The sequence below is a fragment of the Ogataea angusta genome, assembly GCF_019207475.1.
Source record: "Ogataea angusta isolate 61-244 chromosome Unknown 61-244_NODE_4_length_877678_cov_91.023368, whole genome shotgun sequence".
Lineage (NCBI taxonomy): Eukaryota > Fungi > Ascomycota > Pichiomycetes > Pichiales > Pichiaceae > Ogataea > Ogataea angusta.
The window spans coordinates 734,311-755,504 of NW_025065218.1; the positions used below are offsets into that span (position 1 = coordinate 734,311).

The 21,194-nt window shown below is 49.5% G+C and overlaps 16 protein-coding genes across 16 annotated transcripts; 8 read left to right on the forward strand and 8 right to left on the reverse strand.

Moving 5' to 3' along the window:
* Window positions 1–46: 46 nt before the first annotated feature.
* Window positions 47–559, forward strand: KL928_002421 (uncharacterized protein; the record flags this gene model as incomplete). Its single annotated transcript, XM_043202896.1, has 1 exon — window positions 47–559. The coding sequence occupies one exon, from the start codon at window positions 47–49 to the stop codon at window positions 557–559; it is 513 nt and encodes a 170-aa protein (XP_043060626.1).
* Window positions 560–577: 18 nt separating this feature from the next.
* On the forward strand, window positions 578–1,589 carry KL928_002422 (uncharacterized protein; the record flags this gene model as incomplete). Its single annotated transcript, XM_043202897.1, has 2 exons — window positions 578–1,175; window positions 1,273–1,589. The coding sequence occupies 2 exons, from the start codon at window positions 578–580 to the stop codon at window positions 1,587–1,589; spliced, it is 915 nt and encodes a 304-aa protein (XP_043060627.1).
* A 95-nt stretch (window positions 1,590–1,684) lies between these two features.
* KL928_002423 (uncharacterized protein) lies at window positions 1,685–3,286 on the forward strand (the record flags this gene model as incomplete). Its single annotated transcript, XM_043202898.1, has 1 exon — window positions 1,685–3,286. The coding sequence occupies one exon, from the start codon at window positions 1,685–1,687 to the stop codon at window positions 3,284–3,286; it is 1,602 nt and encodes a 533-aa protein (XP_043060628.1).
* Window positions 3,287–3,370: 84 nt separating this feature from the next.
* On the reverse strand, window positions 3,371–4,423 carry KL928_002424 (uncharacterized protein; the record flags this gene model as incomplete). The annotated part of the gene is made up of 1 exon (XM_043202899.1): window positions 3,371–4,423. One exon carries the CDS (start codon window positions 4,421–4,423, stop codon window positions 3,371–3,373), a length of 1,053 nt encoding a protein of 350 aa, XP_043060629.1.
* A 52-nt stretch (window positions 4,424–4,475) lies between these two features.
* KL928_002425 (uncharacterized protein) lies at window positions 4,476–5,504 on the reverse strand (the record flags this gene model as incomplete). Its single annotated transcript, XM_043202900.1, has 1 exon — window positions 4,476–5,504. The coding sequence occupies one exon, from the start codon at window positions 5,502–5,504 to the stop codon at window positions 4,476–4,478; it is 1,029 nt and encodes a 342-aa protein (XP_043060630.1).
* Window positions 5,505–6,107: 603 nt separating this feature from the next.
* Window positions 6,108–8,171, reverse strand: KL928_002426 (uncharacterized protein; the record flags this gene model as incomplete). The annotated part of the gene is made up of 1 exon (XM_043202901.1): window positions 6,108–8,171. One exon carries the CDS (start codon window positions 8,169–8,171, stop codon window positions 6,108–6,110), a length of 2,064 nt encoding a protein of 687 aa, XP_043060631.1.
* Window positions 8,172–8,360: 189 nt separating this feature from the next.
* KL928_002427 (uncharacterized protein) lies at window positions 8,361–10,529 on the reverse strand (the record flags this gene model as incomplete). The annotated part of the gene is made up of 1 exon (XM_043202902.1): window positions 8,361–10,529. The coding sequence occupies one exon, from the start codon at window positions 10,527–10,529 to the stop codon at window positions 8,361–8,363; it is 2,169 nt and encodes a 722-aa protein (XP_043060632.1).
* A 79-nt stretch (window positions 10,530–10,608) lies between these two features.
* Window positions 10,609–11,715, reverse strand: KL928_002428 (uncharacterized protein; the record flags this gene model as incomplete). The annotated part of the gene is made up of 1 exon (XM_043202903.1): window positions 10,609–11,715. The coding sequence occupies one exon, from the start codon at window positions 11,713–11,715 to the stop codon at window positions 10,609–10,611; it is 1,107 nt and encodes a 368-aa protein (XP_043060633.1).
* Window positions 11,716–11,947: 232 nt separating this feature from the next.
* Window positions 11,948–13,435, reverse strand: KL928_002429 (uncharacterized protein; the record flags this gene model as incomplete). Its single annotated transcript, XM_043202904.1, has 1 exon — window positions 11,948–13,435. One exon carries the CDS (start codon window positions 13,433–13,435, stop codon window positions 11,948–11,950), a length of 1,488 nt encoding a protein of 495 aa, XP_043060634.1.
* Window positions 13,436–13,586: 151 nt separating this feature from the next.
* KL928_002430 (uncharacterized protein) lies at window positions 13,587–15,503 on the forward strand (the record flags this gene model as incomplete). The annotated part of the gene is made up of 1 exon (XM_043202906.1): window positions 13,587–15,503. The coding sequence occupies one exon, from the start codon at window positions 13,587–13,589 to the stop codon at window positions 15,501–15,503; it is 1,917 nt and encodes a 638-aa protein (XP_043060635.1).
* A 1-nt stretch (window position 15,504) lies between these two features.
* On the reverse strand, window positions 15,505–16,281 carry KL928_002431 (uncharacterized protein; the record flags this gene model as incomplete). The annotated part of the gene is made up of 1 exon (XM_043202907.1): window positions 15,505–16,281. The coding sequence occupies one exon, from the start codon at window positions 16,279–16,281 to the stop codon at window positions 15,505–15,507; it is 777 nt and encodes a 258-aa protein (XP_043060636.1).
* A 250-nt stretch (window positions 16,282–16,531) lies between these two features.
* On the forward strand, window positions 16,532–17,140 carry KL928_002432 (uncharacterized protein; the record flags this gene model as incomplete). Its single annotated transcript, XM_043202908.1, has 1 exon — window positions 16,532–17,140. One exon carries the CDS (start codon window positions 16,532–16,534, stop codon window positions 17,138–17,140), a length of 609 nt encoding a protein of 202 aa, XP_043060637.1.
* A 323-nt stretch (window positions 17,141–17,463) lies between these two features.
* Window positions 17,464–18,637, forward strand: KL928_002433 (uncharacterized protein; the record flags this gene model as incomplete). Its single annotated transcript, XM_043202909.1, has 2 exons — window positions 17,464–18,005; window positions 18,175–18,637. The coding sequence occupies 2 exons, from the start codon at window positions 17,464–17,466 to the stop codon at window positions 18,635–18,637; spliced, it is 1,005 nt and encodes a 334-aa protein (XP_043060638.1).
* A 73-nt stretch (window positions 18,638–18,710) lies between these two features.
* Window positions 18,711–19,346, forward strand: KL928_002434 (uncharacterized protein; the record flags this gene model as incomplete). Its single annotated transcript, XM_043202910.1, has 1 exon — window positions 18,711–19,346. One exon carries the CDS (start codon window positions 18,711–18,713, stop codon window positions 19,344–19,346), a length of 636 nt encoding a protein of 211 aa, XP_043060639.1.
* A 47-nt stretch (window positions 19,347–19,393) lies between these two features.
* KL928_002435 (uncharacterized protein) lies at window positions 19,394–20,629 on the forward strand (the record flags this gene model as incomplete). The annotated part of the gene is made up of 1 exon (XM_043202911.1): window positions 19,394–20,629. The coding sequence occupies one exon, from the start codon at window positions 19,394–19,396 to the stop codon at window positions 20,627–20,629; it is 1,236 nt and encodes a 411-aa protein (XP_043060640.1).
* Window positions 20,630–20,645: 16 nt separating this feature from the next.
* Window positions 20,646–21,185, reverse strand: KL928_002436 (uncharacterized protein; the record flags this gene model as incomplete). Its single annotated transcript, XM_043202912.1, has 1 exon — window positions 20,646–21,185. The coding sequence occupies one exon, from the start codon at window positions 21,183–21,185 to the stop codon at window positions 20,646–20,648; it is 540 nt and encodes a 179-aa protein (XP_043060641.1).
* Between the last annotated feature and the right edge of the window lie 9 nt (window positions 21,186–21,194).

Genomic DNA, 21,194 nt, shown 5'->3' on the forward strand with positions numbered 1-21,194 from the left:
CGTGCAACCATAAGTGCCAGGCGCTGATGAGCTGCCGTCGCCACAGATGCATGGAAGTCTGCTGCGAGTACGAGCCGGTGGCTGCCGTGCGCGAGCGGAACAGACTCAAGGGAATCAGGAAGAACACAATCGACGCGCGCAACACGGCCGACCAGATGACCATCGAGGCGGTGCATGTGTGCACGCGCGAGTGCGGCAAGCTGCTCTCGTGCGGCAAACATTACTGTCAGATGACCTGCCATCTTGGGCCCTGTCGACCGTGTCTGGAGTCCTCGTCCGAGGACCTGGTGTGCCATTGCGGCCAGACCGTCGTTGCCGCTCCTGTGCGGTGCGGAACCAAGCTCCCCGTATGTCTGAACCAGTGCCAACGGCCGACGAAATGCGGCCACCGGCCAGAGATCCACAACTGCCACGAGGACGACAAGGAGTGTCCGCGGTGCACGGAGCGCGTGACAAAACACTGCCAGTGCTCGAAACGCGTCGAGATCAAGAACGCCATGTGCTACCAGACGGTTGTTTCGTGCGGCCGTGTCTGCAACGAGCTTCTTCCGTGTGGTAGCCACAGATGCCCTAAAATATGCCATCCGCCAGGACAGTGCCAGACGAAATGCACAAGCCAGTGCGGGAAGCCGCGCGCGTGCGGCCATCCGTGTCGCCAGGTGTGCCACGCCCCGAAAGAGTGCAACGAGTCGATTCCGTGCCAGGAGCGGGTCACCGTCCACTGCGGTTGCAAACGGCTCTCGCGCACTGTTCTGTGCTCGTTGAACACGGAGCCGTTGGAGTGCGACGAGGAGTGCGAATTGGAACAGCGAAACAGACAGCTACTGAGCGTGCTCACAGACACGGCCGACGCGTCGATGGAAGGCGACATCGTGTCGCGGTTCCTGCTTCTCGAAAAAACCTATACACCGTACGTTCTGTCTCTGTACTCGCAGCAAAAAGTGTGGTGCGAGAGCATAGAGCAGATTCTGCAGAAGCTCGTTTCGCGCGAGCTCGGCAGACAGACGTACCATTTCCGTCCGATGAAAAAGCTGCAGCGGAAATTCATCCACGAGCTGGCCGAAGCGTACAAGCTCTACAGCGAGAGCCAGGACCCGGAGCCCAAGAGGAGCGTTTTTGTGAGACTCCAGGCCAGCTCGAGACTGCCGAAGATCGGGCTCAAGGAGGCCTTGTTTGTGTCGGAAAGAATGAAAGAGAAAGAGAGAAAGAAACGCGAGCGGGCGGTCCAGATCGAAGAGCTGCGGCAGCAGAGTGCCGAGTTCAACGCCATAGTGGTGAAAGACCCATTTATGGGCATGACTGCAGAGAAACTCGCAGCGGAACTGCCCGAGGAGCTGTCTGTGAAGTGGCTGATGGACTCGTTTGTGATTTACGGAGATTTTGACGAGTCCCAGCTGCGTGCTCTGAAGCCAGAAGTCAAGGAAGTTCTCACGAGTAAGAACCTTGCCATGGACTGTGCTCTGGCCAAGACCGACATTCCGCGTACACTGATCTACGACGTGGAGCAGTCCACGTATCAGCCTGCCGAAACAAAACTGGAACCGGAACCTAATAGACTACTCATCAGTACCTCATTTGATTGGTACTAAATTGCATACTTGCATCTGCTGCGCTACCGTTTTATCTGCTGCACAGCCGTTATATATATATAAATAAATATTCATTCATTTATTTATCTTACACCATGGCGATTAGGGATTCGCGACCGAGCACAGAGGAGCCGCTCATCAACTCGTTTGACTTGCGCTCTGCAGGACAGCACGCCGAGTTCCTGCGCACACGAAACGAGTACCGCGGCATGGCCGGCTCGGACACCCAGTCTGCTAGCACTCATCTGGATACGCTTATACACCATCCATCCCCGCTCGTCTTGGGCCTTACGGTGCTGGCCTCAATATCCGGATTTATGTTCGGATACGACACCGGCTATATTTCGTCAGTTCTGGTCACCATCGGCAGCGACCTCGACGGCCGCGAGCTGCTAGTCTCGGAAAAAGAGTGGATCACCAGCGGAACGTCACTTGGCGCCGTGGTGGCTTGCGTGTTTGCCGGGTACATTGCCGATCTATACGGCCGAAAGCTGGTCATCATCCTGTGCAACGTGCTCTTTGTGCTGGGCGCCCTACTGCAGTTGCTGGCTACCAAAGTAGTGACCATGATTGCGGGGCGTCTGATCATGGGTTTGGGAGTGGGGATTGGGTCGCTTATAGCTCCACTGTACATCAGTGAGCTCTCTCCCGCCAAGTTCCGCGGCCGAATGGTCATTATAAATTGTCTGGCCATTACCGGCGGTCAGCTTGTGGCTTACGCCATAGGAGCGATACTGGGTGGCTACCACGGCGGATGGAGAGCCATTGTGGGGATTTCGATGCTTCCGTCCACCATCCAACTGATTGCCTTCATTTTCCTGCCGGATACGCCGCGCTATCTCATTTCGATTGGCAAGCACAAGGCTGCCCACCAGGTGCTCCGCAAAGTGTATCTGGGGTGTCCATCGGAGCTGATCGAGGCCAGCATCGCAGAAATCCACCAGCTCAATGCTGCTGTGCCTGGAAAGACCGAACTGGAACGTCTGAGAAACTCTGCATCCCAGCTGCTCAGCACTCCTTCCAACCAACGTGCGCTCGTCATCGGATGCGGGCTCCAGGCAATACAGCAGCTCGTCGGAATAAACTCGCTGATGTACTTTTCAGGAACCATTTTCAAGATGGTCGGATACTCCAACAGCACTGCCGTCAGCTGCTTTGTGGCAGGAACGAATTTCTTGTTCACCATTGTGGCATTTCTAGCTGTCGACAAGGTTGGTAGACGAAGGATGCTTTTGGTGTCGATTCCTCTTCTCATGTGTGCACAGGTTCTGTGTGCTGTGGCTTTTCTACATATGGACGTGAAAGTGCAACAGCATGACCTGGGAATTTGGGAATGGAGTATACTACTAGGATTGGTGCTATTCGTTGCATTCTACGCTGTTGGCCTGGGCAATGTTCCGTGGCAACAAGCAGAACTATTTCCCCAGTCTGTGCGTGGAATGGGCACCTCGTTGGCGACCGTCACCAACTGGACCGGCTCCTTGGTGGTTTCCGCCTGCTTTCTGTCTCTAATGCAATGGCTCTCTCCAGCAGGCGCATTTTTCGTGTTTGCTGGAATAACGTTCGCTTCATGGGTTTTCATATTCCTTGTTTACCCTGAGCTGGGCTCATTGCAATTGGAAGAGGTGCAGGAATTGCTGAAGGACGGATTCAACGTGCAGAAAAGTATTTATATCCATCAGCACAGACTGATGTGATTTGTATATTTAATAAGATGTACAATTAAAATTACGACACAAATTACAACACAGTTCAATGTTGCAAGGACTGCATCATCCTTATCACAGGCTATGACCAAGACGCCTAGCGTCTTCTGCGAGCTTCCTCCATGCTTTGGAGCGCTGCTTCTTTGTAATATCCGCTGAGAGCTCCATAGCGTCGATGCTACCAAACGAGGCAGCCAGCTCCAAAAACTCGAGTCCCTGGCTGAGGTCTTTTGTGCACCCCCACCCATGTACGAGCGCACGGCCAACCTCATAGTATATGATGCACTGCGGATGCACTGGCGGACGAAGAACAAGCTTCCGTGGGTCGATGTGGAAGCTGTATTTGTGATTCATGTCCACTGCTCCAGCCTTGCATATCCAGACGAAGCTTTGGGCAAGAGACTTCTCGTCTCCATTGCGCAGACCAAGCCCGTAAGAAAGCATTTCCTGGGCGTTTTCCAGAGAATGGAAATGCTGGGATAGCCCCTGGTCTTGCAAGTCTGGTGTGGAGGGCTGTTTCCCGCGGAAGGCCTTCAACGGCGACTTTATTAGCGATGACAGCGACGACCCTGAGCCTGTCGACCCGTGTGACTTGATAAATGATGGCGATCTTAAAGGCTCGGCCATTGCGTCTGGTGCTGCATCGGCAGATGGAGGAGGCGATAAGGGGCGGAACCGCGCAGAGTCGTTCGTGTTGGACTCCGAGCGGAAGTGGAACGTGCGCTGGCTTGTCGGCGTGGCGTCTATTGGCGTCTGTTGCAGGTAATGGCTGCTCACGTAATATTCTTCCCTCGAAGCTATTCGTCTGTGTTGTGGCTGCTTGAGAATTGGACGGTCCTCGACAACGTCGTCGCCCAGGTCGAAACTGTGCGAGTCCGAGTCCAGCGTTGTGTCGACGTCTTTTTGTTTTTGCTCGTACCAGAACGGCTTTAGCGATTGGAACTGGCTGGCAGGTTCGTAGTTTCTGGCCTCATGCTCTAGTTCGAAACTCTCGTAGTCCTCATCTGGAAGACCCAATTTGTCCAGAAGCCGTTCGTTCGTCGCCACCGAGTCTGCCGACACCAGACTCAGCCGCGCGTCCAGCGTGTCGAGCGGCGGGTTTTGCGAAATTCTTATTCGGTGAGACATAAACAAAAAAACACGTAAAAAAAGGGGAGAAAATTGGTTGGAATTTATTTTATCACTTGAATTCTATTTTGAAATTATCCTGCGGTAACGGTCTCTTTTCTGGCAGAGTGAACCGATGTTTCTCTTCCATGGTGCGCCACTGTATCACGTGCAGCAGGTTGTACAGAACAGTCAGCACTGGAGCGGCAATGCCGTTTTCCTTGGCCACGTCCAGAGCATTGCCCAAAATGACCTGGTACTCGGTGTAGTTGCCTTTACGGATGTCCACGAGCATGGAGGGGGCGTACCACTCGCCGTCGTCTGAGCGGATCATGAACTCCATGATCGACTCTGGCAGCTCGACGCCGTCGCTCTTGGCGATAGCCAGAACTTCGGCCATGGCAGGACGCACAATCGAGTCGACGCCTCCAAACAGCTCTAAACGGCCAATATCAACGTTGGTCAGTGCGCAGGAGGAATTGATGGTGGCGTTGTAAACCAGTTTACGCCATCTCGTGTAGTTGACGTTCTCGTCGAACGTGACGTCGTTCTTATCCGTCGAGTACAGCTCGATAAACTCCTTGCATTTTTTTTCCTGCTTGCCGTAGTCAGTTTTTCCGTTGTCGCAGACACCGATCTTGACCGACTCCGGGCCCACCTGCTTGACGGTGCGTCCGTACAAAGTCGACGAGATCATCGACACACCGGAGATCACGTATGCCGAAGGGAACTTTTGCAGCACTGCCTTGTGGATGCCGTATCCGTTCTGCAAGAGCACGATTCCCAGATCGTCATGGTAACATTTTTCAATAAAAGGGTTCAACGGCTGCACGTCCGGCGTGTTTTTCATGGTGAACACTACAAAGTCGAACGGACCGTGTTTGGAAACGGCCTCGTCAACGCTCTTGCAGACGTTGGTCGGACGGAACACGTCGACCTTGCCAAAGTCGCAGGACTGCAGCTCGAAGCCCTCCTTGATCAAAGTGTCGTAGTCAGACCGGACGACAGCAGTCACTTCGCTCTTGCCTGCTTTTTCGAGAGAGTAGGCGGCAATGGACCCCACGCCGCCCATTCCAACAAGAAGAACTTTTGCTTTAGACATTTTCAGTATATTAAACCGTTAACTTTTTCTTCGCTGCTGAAAAGTATATATCGCTATCGAGTTTCTTGATTTGGAAATCGCGATAAATTAATTGATTTCGCGGACGCTTTCCTAGCTGTGAGCTAAAGCGGAATGGAGAATATCTAGCTGACGGCTCAGCATGCCTGGTTACCACTGGAGTTCGGTTTGGCATATCCTCAAGACAGGTTTGCCTGGCCTATGTCGCCGCCTTCGACGTTGGTCTGAGCCAATCCGAAGGCTGCATTGCGAGCACTTCGTTTCTTCCGCAAGACTTATCCAACCCTTGTGTTGCGTTCCAAAAGTAGGCTTAATGAGACAAGTACGACCACAGTTTGAGACTCAACTCTTTCAACCTCACTGATCGAATACCTTGAATCTCTTAAGTTAAATTTCGCTTTGCGCACTTGCATTTTCTCGCAAATACAGCACAAAAGTCTTGCATCGCAGGAAGCCCAGCAAGACCTCCCGGATAACACCCCCGACAACCACAATGAAACACGGCCACCGGTCAGCTGCTTCAAATGCCTCAAATCTCATTACTTTAACATCACCTACAAATGCTATGGACAATCCACCCATCCATCAGCGTGGACTCTTCACACCTCCTGCAACGCCGCCTGCAACGCCACCTGTGCTGGTTGTCATGCTGATGCCCGGCCCGCTGCCGCCAGCAGTTGTGCTTCCTAGCACATACACCATAAGCATCATCACCAGCATGTGTAGACCAAAGCAGTAGGCAACAAACATGAGTCGCGAATACTTGGTGCTCAGCACAAACCTTGTTACCTGGATGAAGATCCGCTCGAACGGCGACATGCGAGAGCTGATTCTCTGGCTTTCCATGATGCGGAACTGCTCAATCGGATGTAAATCTTGCTCGTAGCTGTCTTTGTACTTGCTCTCCAGATCACGTGAAGGAGTAGCAGTCTGCGCCTGTTTGGCGTCCTGGTGGAATTGGAGGAACCGTATCCTCTCGTAAAGACCCTTGTTGTCGTTTTTCAGCGCGTTGATTTCTCTTCTGAGCTCGACAATCTTCGAGAACTGTTTCTTCGTCTCCTCCTCCAGCTCCTTGTTGCGCATACGGAAACGGTCACGTTGCTGTGTGATGATAGGCAAGATGGAGTTATTCTGCGGAGCAGCACCCGGCTCGAAGCCTCCCGCAATGGAAGATGCAGGCGATAGTCGTCCGCCTCGCGAGGGAGCACCAGATATCATCGAGCCTCCCGCCACCGACGGTGCAACCGAGGAAATCATCGACATGGTCTCCCACCTGTCGTTGTTGGGCGAGCCGCTTTCAAAGTTCATGAGGTCGTTTTCAAGCTTGGAATTCATTTCACTTAGGCGCTCGAGCTGCTTTGTGAGCTCCGAAACTTGTTTCTCGAGAGTGTCACACTTTTTAGTCAGCTCCTCGTTTTTCGAACGGTACTCAATCAGCTCATTGTTGAGCTTCTTGTTACGTTGAACTATCGCAGTGTCCAGCTGAGGAACCTCGTCCTCGTCACCCAACTCTATCTGTCTCAAAATCTCCAACTCCTTCTTGATTTCGTCGTAGTCCTGTGTCTTGCTGATTCTCTGCCGTAATTGCTCAGCTTCGCTGTTCAACTGAGCCACCTCTCTCTGTGAAGCCTCGATCTTCGACTGTATTTCGGATTTGAGCTTGTCAGCGTTCTTGCGTTCGTGCTCCAGACGTGCAACCAGCAACGCGTTTTCGCTCTCCAACTCGCTGATACGTTTATTGTTCATTTGCCTCACTTTGTCAATCTCGACATCGCTACGCGCCGAGCTGATTTCCCGCCGCAGCTCCTCGTTGCGGCGTTCCAACTCCATCACACGCAACTTGGCCGTCTCTGCGTCCCGACTCAGCATTTGCAACTCAACAGTGTCTGCAGCACGCTCCTTCAAATCTTGTCCATCAGTTAATGTATCGCCATCTCCATCCTCCTCAGTATTCAGCGTGTGCGCATGGCTCTTCAACCGAAGACGCATGATCTCGTCGTTCACTTTCAGCTCTTCAACCTCTTTCTTTAGCTTCCCTAGCGAATCTCCCAATTCCAGCTCCTTCTTCCTCCAATTCAATTCTTTTTCCTCTAGCAGAGCTTGCCACTCGCTATCCTTGGCCTGCAACTGCGTTTCCACAGCCCGAGCCATTTCCTCCTCAGTCTTCGCGATCTTGGACTTCAATTGTTCATAATCAGCATACCCCAGTAGCTTCTCTTCAAGATCCGCCTTTTCAGCCTTCAGCTTCTCTACGTCCCTGATGCTCAGAACCGCCTCTAAGCTGATCTGGAGCAATCTCTTCGGATCTGGAGCCTCGGCAAGAGCCCTATAAATATGAAAGAACACATTCTCGACGGTCTTGTTCTTCTTAGTCAAGCTGTCTACCTCATTCTGATATGATTTGACCAATTGATTTATTTGCTCGAGCTTTTCCTCCTCAGGTAGCTTTTTAAAAGCTTTTGTTTTCGTGGCCAGATCTTTTCTACTAAGAAGGGATTCCTTCTGAGAGGCCTGAATCTCTAATCCCTTTGCATCCATCTCCTTCTGTAGACTCGGAAGGTCGATCACAGCCCAAGAGTTCAGTGCCTTTTCGAAAACTCCTGCACTAGAGGCCACATCTATGCTCGATGTCTTGTCTTCTTCACTCATGATCGCGGAGCACTCTTGACACTGCTGATACTCCAACTTGTCTGAAAAGTCTGTGTTTCGATAATTGAATCGCTACAAAAGCAAATTGACAAAAAAATGGTTATCTTCTACCAACAGTCTTTATGCTTATTCAACTGATTAATTAGATTTTTCTATTTATTTTTCCTTTGAAGTATCACCTCTACACCATCAATCAACTTTGCCAAGTCCAGGTCCGGAGCCAGCGTTGGCTTCAGCGTCGGAAAAAAAGGGTCTCAAGCTCCTGTGCTTGTCTGGCCGAGGGCGAAAACGGGCCGTTGCGCGGGTCTTGGACAATCCCAATATCAAGATTCCGATAAAGATGAAAAAAACGAAATATGTGGAAACTGCAGAAACAGAGAGAGCAGACCGCAGTCCTTTACCCGCAAGATTTTTGAAGCTTGCCGCACACAAAACGTCCACGGCCTCGGAAATCGTGTCGCTTGTTAGCTTTTGTCCTTTCAAAGACGTGTCCCAATAATTATTGGTGAATCTCGAGACTATTATGATATCTCCGGGTTCATATTTTTGCGTGTTGAGCTTGGACCAGCCCAGACTCACAGACACAGACTTGAGCTTGGCCTGCTCAACGTAAACTAAATGTACATTATTGTCCTTAAAGTCAAACACATGGGGAACCTGTTCTCTCAGTGCGCGAATGATGTCCACATTGTCCTTACCCTTGGCTTTTAGTTTTTCAACTTTGGCGTACTTCTCTCCCCTGAGCTTCTTCAATTTTTCGAACTGGTTCATTAGCTTGAGAAAATGGAACCTATGTCCAATCTGCGAAAGCGCGTACCCTTGTCTGTGTAGTTTTGTGTGGTCATTCGCATCGGTGACAACTAGTACCACTTTCTCGTTTTTTGACATAATACTTGGATCATAGTTTTTAGGGATTATAGCGTCACGCGTTGCATCCGTCATCTGTTCCACAAATGGGTTGGCATTGACTTTAATGAAGTTCATGACAGCATCAAAATTTCTAACGTCATGAGATCCAAAACTCTGAAAAACGTGCGAGACCAGCGAGTCGTCTTTGAAACACAAAAGCATCGGGTATGTGGTCAATGTGCGAGCTGTGTACATCTCCTCGTCAAACTGGAGTTGATTCGCGGTGTCAGCGATTTCCTGATTCACATACTTGATTAGAGTCTCCGCCTGGTTTTTGGCAAGATCCATAAATTCCATATCAGAGCTTTTATAAAGTCGAACGTTTGAACGTAAATCCATCACTGGCTGGACTAAGTGATCAAGAAGCCAAAAATCCTCGGTGACAGCGGTATCCTTGGAGTAGAGATAAATGAATGTGATTGTCGGATCTACATCTATCTCTGTGAAATCTTCTCTTCTAAAAGGTGAGGATCTGAGTTTCATTTTCTTGGCTAAATCGGCTTTTGTGATGTCCTCAAATTTGGCGATATCCAGCAACCGCTTGCTCCAGTTGATAATCTGTTTACCGTTCAATGTTGACGACTTGTACCGTATTTTGTTTCCACCTCTATTACTGGGCAGAAACATGAAGATTTTGGGATCGTAGGTGCCATAGTTGTCTGTAAGCAAATCGTCCATTCCCAAGGACAAACAAAGGTTCTCATTAGACTTGCAATTCAAGTACCCGACTGAGAGCTCATTTTGTTTGATCAGCGGAGAAAGACGACGCGCAACCATGCTCCACAAATTGCGGAAATCCAAACACCGAGGACATTTGCTGAACAGCTTGTTGTCCTTGACATCTTGAGAGAAAGTCTCGACGTTCAGCTCCTCATCCGTTCCGGGCCAAAAGGAAACCAGGTGCGGCTTTTCGATATTTCCTGCGATGATCTCGATCATATTGGCAGTGCTGATTGCCCCAATGTCCGCTGATTTCATCAGATCAGTAATCTCTTTTGGCGATTGTAGAAGTTCCTCTCTGGAATCAATTGCCTGTTCACGCACAAAAGCTGTCAGTCCCTCGACTGTTCTCTCGTAGCCTTTGCCGAAGGACGCTAAAAGCTTGCCCCCATTACCTCTGTCGTTAGGTCCGTAAAGTCTAAGCATTGGGTACATGAAGATCTTTTCGCGGTCACAAAGATCACCACTGGCAACGCAATCAACCTGGTTGATATAGACATCGTAAGACTCGGCTTCAGCGTGAAATGTATCGTAGAATTCCTTCCAAATTGGTGCCAGGGCTTTGCAATGGGAACAGTGTGGGGAGAAAAACTCGACAAAATGGAATCCCTTGGACATCACGTTGTCGAAATTGGCAGCCGTGAGTGGCTCGGGGAAAAACCCATCCAGTTCGGCGGTCACGATGACCGCGAACACCACCAGCCTTAATAGTGCCAGGTACAAAACCATCCTGGACAAACAAAAATAAAAGATTATTCTCACATAGGATTTAGTGCACATCCGTACACCAGGAATATTATAAGGTTATCTATCTAGTAGCTGCTTGCAAGTAACTCTTGAAAAACTCGAAAGACACCAGCGTCACCGCACTGGCGGGAAGCGTTCTTGCGAGATTGACGAGAAATCCTGAATAGAATCCAGGAATGCCTTCGTTTTTGTAGATCGACAAAAGAGTTCTCAGCAGTCCAGCACTGGGCTTGGTCGAGTCGCTATTGACGATTTGCAGTCTTGTGCGCAATATCTCGTGCGGGTACGTGACGCCGGACGCCAAAATTTTGGATAATGATGACGACAGAACCAATCTGCAAAACTGATCAAAATTCATGGTTTTCCCGTCAAAGGTGTCGCCATGAACATGGAGCACTTTTTTGAAGTTCTCGTATAATGGGAATTGGATGGCAACATGAATGAGTCCGAAGTACGACGGCAATAGCCCTCTATAAAACGAGCGCGCTCCCTCGCTGTGGTACATCTTCACAAATGCGTCTATGGTCCCGTTGTAATATTCTCGTTTGATGCCGCCTGGCGTGGCAGCTGCGCCGACAGTGTCACCGAACCTGTCGTATATAGTTCTTCCTTTATTCATCTGCAACATCAATCTTGTCTTTACCACCCAAATTGGATTGGTGACGGTGGTCGATATAGCGCCCGAAGAAATCGCACTGGCAAAATAGCCTATAGTGTCGTCTTTAATAATATATGAATACATCTCTTTGAACTTTTCGTAGCACGAGAAATAGATCATCCATGTAGGGAAGTAGCCAAACGTGATGGGCACCAGGCCTCTATATAGTCCGCGCATTCCTTCCTCGTGCCATATGGTTCCCAATGTTCTTAGTATTCCTGTGTATCTGCGTTTCTCAAAATTATTGATCTTGACCTCGTCTTTTAAATTTCTTAGATATGATCCTTGAGCCTGAAGACGGGTTTTTGTGACGTCCAATGGACAGACGACGACGCCAGACAAGAATCCGGCAAGTCCACCCGCTATTGTAACCACTTGGTTGTCTGTAAGCCGAAGTCGGTAATGTCCAAGGACGGGGTGCGGGGTGTCAGAGGCAGTCATCGGATCTGGGTCTTTTTGGCGAGCGAAGTTGGTCTCTTCAAGCACGGGAACGGGTGGCTCTGCACTCATGTGTGATGTCCATGGGGATGGCGGTATTCTAAATAAAAATATCCTCTGTAAAAAAACACCAACTTTTTTGCCCTGTTTTCAAAGATTTCCTTTACCATTGCATTTTTCAAGACGACTTTTGACGAATTGGTGGGGTGCAAATATTACCCAATCCGGACTCCGTTTTCCTTAATTACAATAATCAATTATCGAATGACATGAATCTGTTCTTCGTATCTATTCAACTACTTAGCTAGTTGCTACCAAACTTTCTGTCCATCTCCCTCAGACAGTTCACAACACTCTCCACCTCGACATACATACCCTTGGTGTTCAAGTTGCTGATGATGTTGTTGAATCCTGCGGTTTGGAAGTTCACATGTCTAGAGAGAGTTTTGTAGGCATCAGCGCACGGGATAAAATGCTTACCAGGGTGGTTTATCTCGAGTTCGTTTAATGCAGGCAGTGAGGTGACACTGCTTGTGCGGCGTGGAAGGTCAAGTTTTGGTGCTGTAGTTGGCGGCGTGGGAAGCTCTGGCTTGGCTTGCTGAGCTATCGTGGTACAGAAAAGCGTTGACATCGGGTCCTGCTGGCATTGGGCGCAGTTTCCCGGGTTTCCTGTGCATGCCGGCTGCTCATCTTCAGACTCGTTGTCCACGTCTTTTGCTGCGTCCTTCTCGTTCTTGTTTAATTCGCTGGTGATCAGACTATCTTTCATTTGAACCATCTCCTTTTGTTTGGCAATTTCTCGACACACACACGGCGTGTCGTCTGAACAAAACCCGCACTGGTCCTCCGGTGCAATGGCTGACCGACTATACTCGGGGTTTTCCTCGCTCAGCGACGCAGAATTCGGGGATCTGAAAAGCATATCGTTTTGTTCCGTCGTTTTGAGCACAGGAAGTTTCTTTGCGCGCTTGAAACTATTGGTGAAGTCGATCTCCTGCTCTGACTGTTTCACTCTTTTCAGGGGCACGGCAGGGGCAGGAACAAACTCGTCGAGGTTGATCGAGTTCTCTCTTTTGCGGATTCCAACTGTCTCACACAGACAGTCATCCTTCAAACACATACCGCAAGCCGATGTACGCGAGCTGTCCGAAGGATTAGACGGAGCAGGCGATATCTGTTGTAGACTTAAGCTGCTGCTGCTATCTCGCTCTCTTCTGCCAGAGGATCCAGATGAAACACTATTATGTCGCGAGCTGTTTTTGAAGTTTATCATCATTGAGGCTGCTTTGGTCAGATCGGCGTCCGGAATAGACGCCACTTTGCGACGAGTAGACAGAGCAGAGTGCGACTGCGGAGTGGCTGGACTGTCACTGGTCGGCGATATTCCTGGCGACGGGCCGTTGCTAGACGAGACCTGCCGCTGCACATGTTGAAGACCTGCGCGCATCTCCTCCAGCGCTTTTTTCAGACTCTCGTTCTGTGCTTCCAATCTCTTGATGGTGTTGGTGAGTATACCTTCTTTTATGCTTTTTTCACGCTCTAGTTCCAAAATCTGTGTCTCCAGCTCGCTCACACGGTTGGCCCTGCGCTCACGGAACGCGCGCTGAGCTGCCCTGTTCTGTGCCTTGCGCTTGGTTGCTGGCGTGTCAACGCTTGGCTTACGTCCTGGCTTGGGCCTAGGAGGGAGAACCCAATCCTTCGACGTCATGATCTTGGTGATCTTAGGCATTTCCGAGCCTGTGGACGGTGCGATCGCCTGATTCGTCCTGGGAGCTATGGATGGAGAACTCATAAGAAGAATGAATAATTTCGACTTGGATTTCCCATCATATATATGCTAGGACCGATAATTCCAATCTCAAATTTTTTGAGAAAATTAAACCCCAATCTGTGCAAAGATGTTCTGAAAGCCTGAAAATTGAGCGATCCTCCTATCTTTGTACATGTCTAACCGATCTCGATTTGCTTGCGAACGGTGCAAGCGTTCAAAGCGGAAATGTGACGGAATTCCCGACGTCAGGGGCTGTACGATATGTCACAAGGCTGGCGTGGAATGTTCAATTCTTCACCACCAAGAACAGACAGCGAAATATATAGCGCAGTTGGAGGCCAAGATTAATTATCTGGAGTCGAATGCTCACTCAGGGACCGCAGGTGCGGCTCTGAAACTGGTAGCCGACTCTCCTCCCGTGGAAGAGCGAGCGGATAAGTCACCCTTTGGCCCCAGTCTGTCATTCATATTCCACCGAGCTCTTGACGGCTCTCCATTGAACGAGCATCACGACAAATTTGTGCCAGAGGCCCTGGACACCCCGTCTTCCAAAACTGGCCCGCCGGATTACACACGTTTGATCGAGGATGACGAAATGGGCCAACGTCTGATCGAGTCGTGCATGAAACTCATGTTTTCTCGCTTTCCTTTTCTTCACAGAGAGTACGCTTATCAATTACACCGGAATAGAAAAGAGGTGTTGCGGACACCAGAAACCAGACAAGACGCGATCAAGAGGTTTGCCCTGCTGATGATATACGCTATTGGTCTGCGCGTAACCCAGATGATCAAGGCAGAAACGCTCGAAGGGTGCACCTACTATAATGCTGACGACATATATGCCGATGCCTTACAGGATCTGGAGCGGATTTCCGCCGTCGTGGACATCGACGCCGTGAGGTGTCTGATTCTGGTGGCGTACTTCATGCTCCGCTCCTCGCGCAGTCACCAGATCTGGCATCTGTGTGGTTTAATTATTCGGCTCTGCGTGGACCTGAACTTGCACCGCCGTGAGACCGGACCTGTTCCTATCGAAGAGCTGCACGAGTCTGTGATGCGTCGCCGTGTCTTTTGGAGCGCCTATGTTATTGAGAGAAGTATTTGCATGCACTTTGGACGGCCTATGTGTCTCTCTGATTACGACATCGATGCTGAGCTACCGTACAACATAGACGACTCTGTTACGGACTGTCATGAGCTGGACGACATCATCAACAAACACCCAGAGAAAATGGGCCCGACCGTCATCACAGACCTCACGGTGGGCATCTGTCTCATCAAGCTGCGCCGAATAGACTCCGTTATTCAGCACAGCATCTACCGTGTTGACCAGGAACAGGATATGGAGACATTATTGAAAGATATCGGAGTGATGTACGAAAGAGTGCAGCAATGGAAGAACGACCTGCCTGCCTTTGATGAAGAGCACAACCAGCTATTCATGACACTCCTATACCACAAGACAATGCGGATACTGCTTGTTCCTCTGATTTCGAAAGACATCGAAGTGTCGAGCTCGCCCGAAGCGCAGTTTTTTGTCGACCAGTGCGTCAAGTCGTGCGGTACAATTTGCTTGCTGGCAAAACGTCTTATACAGCTCGAATGGTACTGCCACAGCTTCATCGCCATACACACTCTGTTTGTGAGCGCAATGACCTTAATATACTGTGTTCTTACTGGACGGCTGGAATGGACGGTCGAGATCTCGACGTGTTTGCAATCGTGCTCCACCGCGCTGTTTGTGGTTGGGGAACGGATGCCGTTCACGAAATCGTTTTTACGGGACGCCTACGAACGCGTGCTGAACAAAACCATGGAGCAAATGTCAAAGAAAGAGACAACCAACAAGACAAAGAATTACCGCATTGGGGGCATAAATGTCCTCGACATGCCGTCCGAGCTGGAATTTCCTCTCTTTCAGGAGCAAAAATACTCGGAGCTGGATCTAAACGAGTCGCTCAATACTCCGATCGTCAACGACTTCGATGAGTTATGGCAAATTATCAGCGACCAAAAGCCGTTTGGAATTGAAGGAGACGTCGCTCTCAATGAGTTCAACTGCGGACTGGACAACGGATATCAATACTAATTTATTTATCTATGCTGTGGTTCTCTTTATCATAATAATCGTTGAGCCAGGACTGGTAGATCCCAAAATCTTTGAAATCAGTGTAATTCGACACTGGAACCGTTTCTCTGTCACTGATGAGCTTCTGTGCCATGGGCAGCGAGCATTTTTCTAGAAAAATTGTGTCCTCGTAGCATATCACATTTTCTGGTTGCAGCGTTGCACATAGCACCACCGTCAGGGACTCTCTTTCCTGGGGCTGTTTTGTAGCCAGGTTTTCCGAAAGCCTTCCCTTCAGCAATGTGGCGTACCCTGATGACTGCACATTGGCGGAATTCAGGCCCATGACACAAATGTAAGGGTATGCCACGCTCTTTTGACGGACCAGAACCTGACTGGAATCGAGAGAACGACAAAAGTGCGCTATCTCGTAGTCAAGACACAGCCGCATGTCAAAACCAGAAATCACACTAATTGCACGGACAGTGGCAGGATGGGTCCAGGCCTGGTATACAAACGGGAGTATTTGTTCGCAGTCTCTGAGCTTAGGAGAAATGAAAGCGTTATGGGTTTCTTTGCCAAGGACAACTTGAAAATACTGCTCAACTTCCTGGCGCAGCAACTCTACACATTCGCGCGAGAACAGTGGAAAAGAGCCTTCGCCAACAAGCTCCAAGGAGTTAAGCGTGGGGTCCAAATGGAAGCTGCGAACGTTTGTCGAGCGTGGGATCTTCGACTTCGAGAAAGCCAGATGCTCCACGGGATCAAAGAGGATACCAGGTGAAGACTTCTGGCCCATATACAAGAGTTGCTAAAGGAACGAGAGTGGGCCAGAAATGTTTCTTGTAACCGAAAAGTGCATTCCTGAATCGGGTAAAGAAATCCTTATCGATTTTTATGTAATCAGCAGGGCCATAGATGTTATTTTTCGAGCAGAAATCTGGTGTACGTAATTTTTGCAAGCGCAACTGCCTTCTTGGTCCATCTGGCTCCTTGGCAGAGCAAATCGAGTACTTAAGGAATCAGTGCCCGCCCTAAGGTCATTCATCATGTTTGGCGTGATACCCGTCGCATTAAGAGACGGCCAGAGCGCGACAATCGTGCCTTTTGAGTCTGTCGACCAAATTCCAAAATCTTTGGTCGATAAGCTGCACCAAGAATACAACTACGAAGTCGAGCAAGGAAACACTTTGGCCCAGATCGAGCCTCTCACGGAACAGGAGTTCTTGGATTACTACTGCCCCAAATTCCTTGCAATCATGCTCCTAGGAGAATTCGAGTCCTCTGCTCACGCTATCGAGCTATCAAAAGAAACAGATCTCGGTGAAAAGTTCCTGGGGTCGTATTACATAAAACCAAATTACCCGGGCAGATCCTCGCATAACTGCAATGCAGGATTCCTCGTTTCCCACAAGCACAGAGGAATGGGAATCGGCAAACTTCTGGGGAAAAGCTATCTGGAGTATGCACCAAAATTAGGCTACCGTTACAGCGTATTCAACCTCGTTTACGAGACAAACACGGCCAGCTCGCGGATTTGGGACAACCTTGGGTTTGAGAGGATCGGCCGGGTGCCGGGGGCCGGTTATCTGAAAGACTACGGATACACGGACGCGATTGTCTTTGGCTACGATTTCACCAAAGGCAAGGAGACTTGATGCTGAAACGGCATCAAATGACACACTGGCCGCGAAATGGTCATAACAGAATGCATATCTTTTGTCAGGTGGTATATGCCATGCTAGTTATTGTATAGAAAAATACAGATGGAGCCACTTGTCTTATGACTAACCAGCAAAGAGCCGCGCTGCAACGGCATCTTTGCGCTTACGTAACAATCTCAAAATGCCTGTTTTCTCCGAATGAGTCAAAAAAAAAATATTAGTCACCTTTGGTATATATAAGCACTTTGCGTTGGACAGATTTTTAGTGGGCTTGGGATGGTTAGAATGGGCTCCACAATGTCCACCTTCAATTAATCATGCACCCAGCAGGTTATAGAGCAGGTAGGGAGATCAGTAAACGTATGCGTATGGATACGGTTCCCGACCTGGTGAGCGACAACTCAGACACAGACGACGATATGAGCAACTATACCTACGAGAGTGCCTACGTGCACAATTACACAGAAATCAATAGCGAGCGGACCCAGATTTTGAACTTGGTTGTGCAAATTGTGAGCGAGACCATTTCGCTCCGCCACGGCACCAGCCAGGCTTCGCTGCAGAGGTTCATACAACGCATTTTGGAGCGCTCAGGGATGGGGATGACTGGATTTTTGAGGGGAATTGCTATTTTACAAAGGTCGACGTCTTCAGAAGGCATCTTTCAGCAGATATTGTATTCCATGATGCTTTCGAACGGTCTCCCGCAGGATTACAACGGATGGTCAAGGATAAGTGGGATCAGCAGCAATCGACTCCAGGCTGAGGTCCATGCGTTTGCGTCCCAGCTGGGCGATTTAGCTGTGGACGACGAACAGGTTTGGAAGCTCAACCAGAGCATTAAGAGTGAGGTTTTAAAGTATGTAAAAGTAGCACGTGAATTTTCCTAAAAGGATTAGAAAGCTTCAGAAAGATTCTTTTTTACTACATTAATTACTGAACTGTTTATTTGGAATGGGCGCCTTCTACTACCACGACGAGCTGCCGGGCGATTTCACTGACGAGCACAATTCGGGAAAGCCCGTTAGCTTGGAGCAACTGGAAAAAATCGGCGTTTTTTACAGACATTTCGAGACTGTGGAAGAGGTCGACGTTGTGGCCAAAGAACGCAACTACAAGAACAGAGACGAGATTGTCCTTTCAGAAGCGACTTTTCCTGGCGGACCACAAGCGCTGCAAGCCAAGCTGGAGGTTTTCTACAAAGAACATCTCCACGAGGACGAGGAGATCCGGTACATATTGGATGGTGAGGGCTATTTCGATGTGAGAGATGACAACGACAGATGGATCCGTGCAAAGCTGACCAAAGGTGATCTTCTGATTCTTCCTGCAGGCATCTACCATCGGTTCACCCTGTCTAGTTCCAAGCACGTCAAGGCTCTGAGATTGTTCAAGGACGAGCCCAAATGGGTGGCTCTTGACCGCGGAACCGACCAGGCCGAGTCGAGCTTTTCGAGGACTGAGTACCTTCGCAGTGTGAGCGTCAACTAGTTGCGATTTTTTGTAAGGGTATATTTATTTATTGTCTGGAAATATTATTTTCTCTAATTAACTCCACTCCACAATGATAAGAAGCAGATCCGGTATTACAAACATTCTGCAGACGGGCCTGAAACGGAGCTTTGCTGTCAGCGTGTCGCGAACGCTCATATACAAATCGCAGCCAAAAATTCCCAAGCCAGCAGTCGAGCCAGAGCAAGCAAGTGGCCCAGTGGCAGATGCCAAAGACGAAGAGCGAATGGCCAGACTTGAGCAGAGTAGATGGTACAAATGGACGCCTAGAATTCTCAAGCCTTACGCGCGAAGCATGACCATGCGTCCACTGGGTTTTGGTATTAGTTTTGCAATACTGCACGAGATCACTGCTATAGTGCCATTTCTTGGACTCTGGTGGTTTTTCCTTCACTACAATTGGGTTCCGTTGGACGTGCCGCAGGATTTACTTGCCAGAGGAGCCGAGGTGCTTTCCAAAGGGCTTATAAATCTGGACGTGGACCTGGTGGAAAAGACCAAGATCGTGACTGCGGGAGCCAATGCCTACGCCGCTACTAAGCTGCTTCTGCCGGTGAGACTGCCGGTCTGTTTTGCGCTAGCCCCATTTTTCGACCGATGGTGCGTCAGGCCTATTCAGATGGCATGGAGAAGAATGAGAGTGCGCGCCAAGGCAAAACGGACGGCCAACAAAGCTAGTGCTAAATAATCCTGTACATTTTTCATGCAGAAAATTGAGATTAAAAAAATAGATTAATGGAGAACTACAGACAGTACCCATACGCGTCGGCCGGACAGCCGATGCGTGTGGCGTCGACGGACTTCTTTACCATTGGTCCATACAGAAGACGGCGAGACCAGGCCAGAGTGTCTGTTGTCCAAAAATACGAGATTTTGGGGTACATCGCTGCGGGAACATATGGTAAGGTGTACAAAGCTCGCGGCAAGACGAAGGAACTGGGCAACGGTTTATACGCCATCAAGAAGTTCAAGACGGACTCCAAAGACAACGAGGTCACTCACTACACAGGAATCAGCCAGAGTGCGATACGAGAGATGTCGCTTTGCAAAGAGCTGGAACACAGGAATATCTCGAAACTGATAGAGATCATCCTCGAGCGAAAATGTATATACATGGTTTTCGAGTTTGCCGAGCACGATCTTCTGCAGATCATCCATTATCACTCGCAGCCGGACCACAAACAAATCCCAGAACAGACACTGAAGTCGGCCATGTACCAAATACTGGAGGGACTTTCATTTCTGCACCAGAACTGGGTACTACACAGAGACTTGAAGCCGGCAAACATCATGGTCACGAACGATGGAGTGGTCAAGATCGGAGACCTTGGTTTGGCCAGGAAGTTCAGCAACCCCTTGCAGAGTCTCTACTCCGGAGACAAGGTCGTCGTCACTATTTGGTATAGAGCGCCGGAACTGCTGCTCGGCGCTCGTCACTACACGCCTGCCATTGACCTGTGGGCTGTTGGGTGCATTCTGGCGGAGCTCCTTTCGCTACGTCCTCTGTTCAAAGGTGAAGAGACCAAAATGGACAACAAGAAGCAGGTACCGTTCCAGGAGAACCAAGTGATCAAGATCCTCGAGATCCTGGGGACTCCGACACTGGAAAAATGGCCCAGTTTGAACAGTTACCCCGAATACCCGCATTTGTCCAAGATCTCGACTTTTCCATCGAACCTGAAAGCATGGTACCAGTCAAACGGAGGAAGCAACAAAAACTGTCTTCGACTTCTGGCGAGCTTGCTAGAATACGACCCAGCCAAGCGCATAGACGCACTGGAGTCGCTAGACCATAAATGGTTTCAGGAGTCGCCCAAGCCGGTCGAGAATATTTTCGCCAACTCACCCTTCAAATATCCGCAGCGTAAGATTCAAAAGGACGATAACGACATCCTGGGCGGCACGTCTCAGACGTATTACAACGGGAAACGAGCTTTTGGACCCTACGATGACCCAAGAAAAAGACGCTAACACCAAATACTGTATATTACTCACGGGCTGTCATGACTTGTCTAGCTACTTGAAGGACCTCTTTTCCAATAGCTTCCTGCGACTTCTCGCCGCAGTAGATCGCAAACGCCCCCTCTTCGTTCTCTGGAACTTCCATATCATTGAATTGACTCTTCAGCATGCTGTTTTTCATAAAATGGCCTGCTCTCTGGCTCATTCTCTTGTAGATTATATTGTAGTCGTTGTAGAGAAATAGCATCAACACCTTGATATCCGGCTTCTCCCGTCTGGCTATTTTCTTGATGTAATCGCGGTACTTCAGTTTCAACATCGAGCAAGTCACCACAGCAGCTCCCGTCTGGCTGGTGGCATCAACCCCCACCTTGGTGAGCTTCTCAAGCCAGTCCCAACGATCGTCGTCTGTCAGTGGAATCCCATGCGACATCTTGTCGATATTTGATTGGGGATGGTACGAATCCCCCTCCACATACGGACAGTTCAAATCTTGACTCAGACGCTCACCGACTGTGGATTTGCCCGTTCCAGACGGGCCGCCAACAACTATGAGAATGGCCATTTTTGAAGA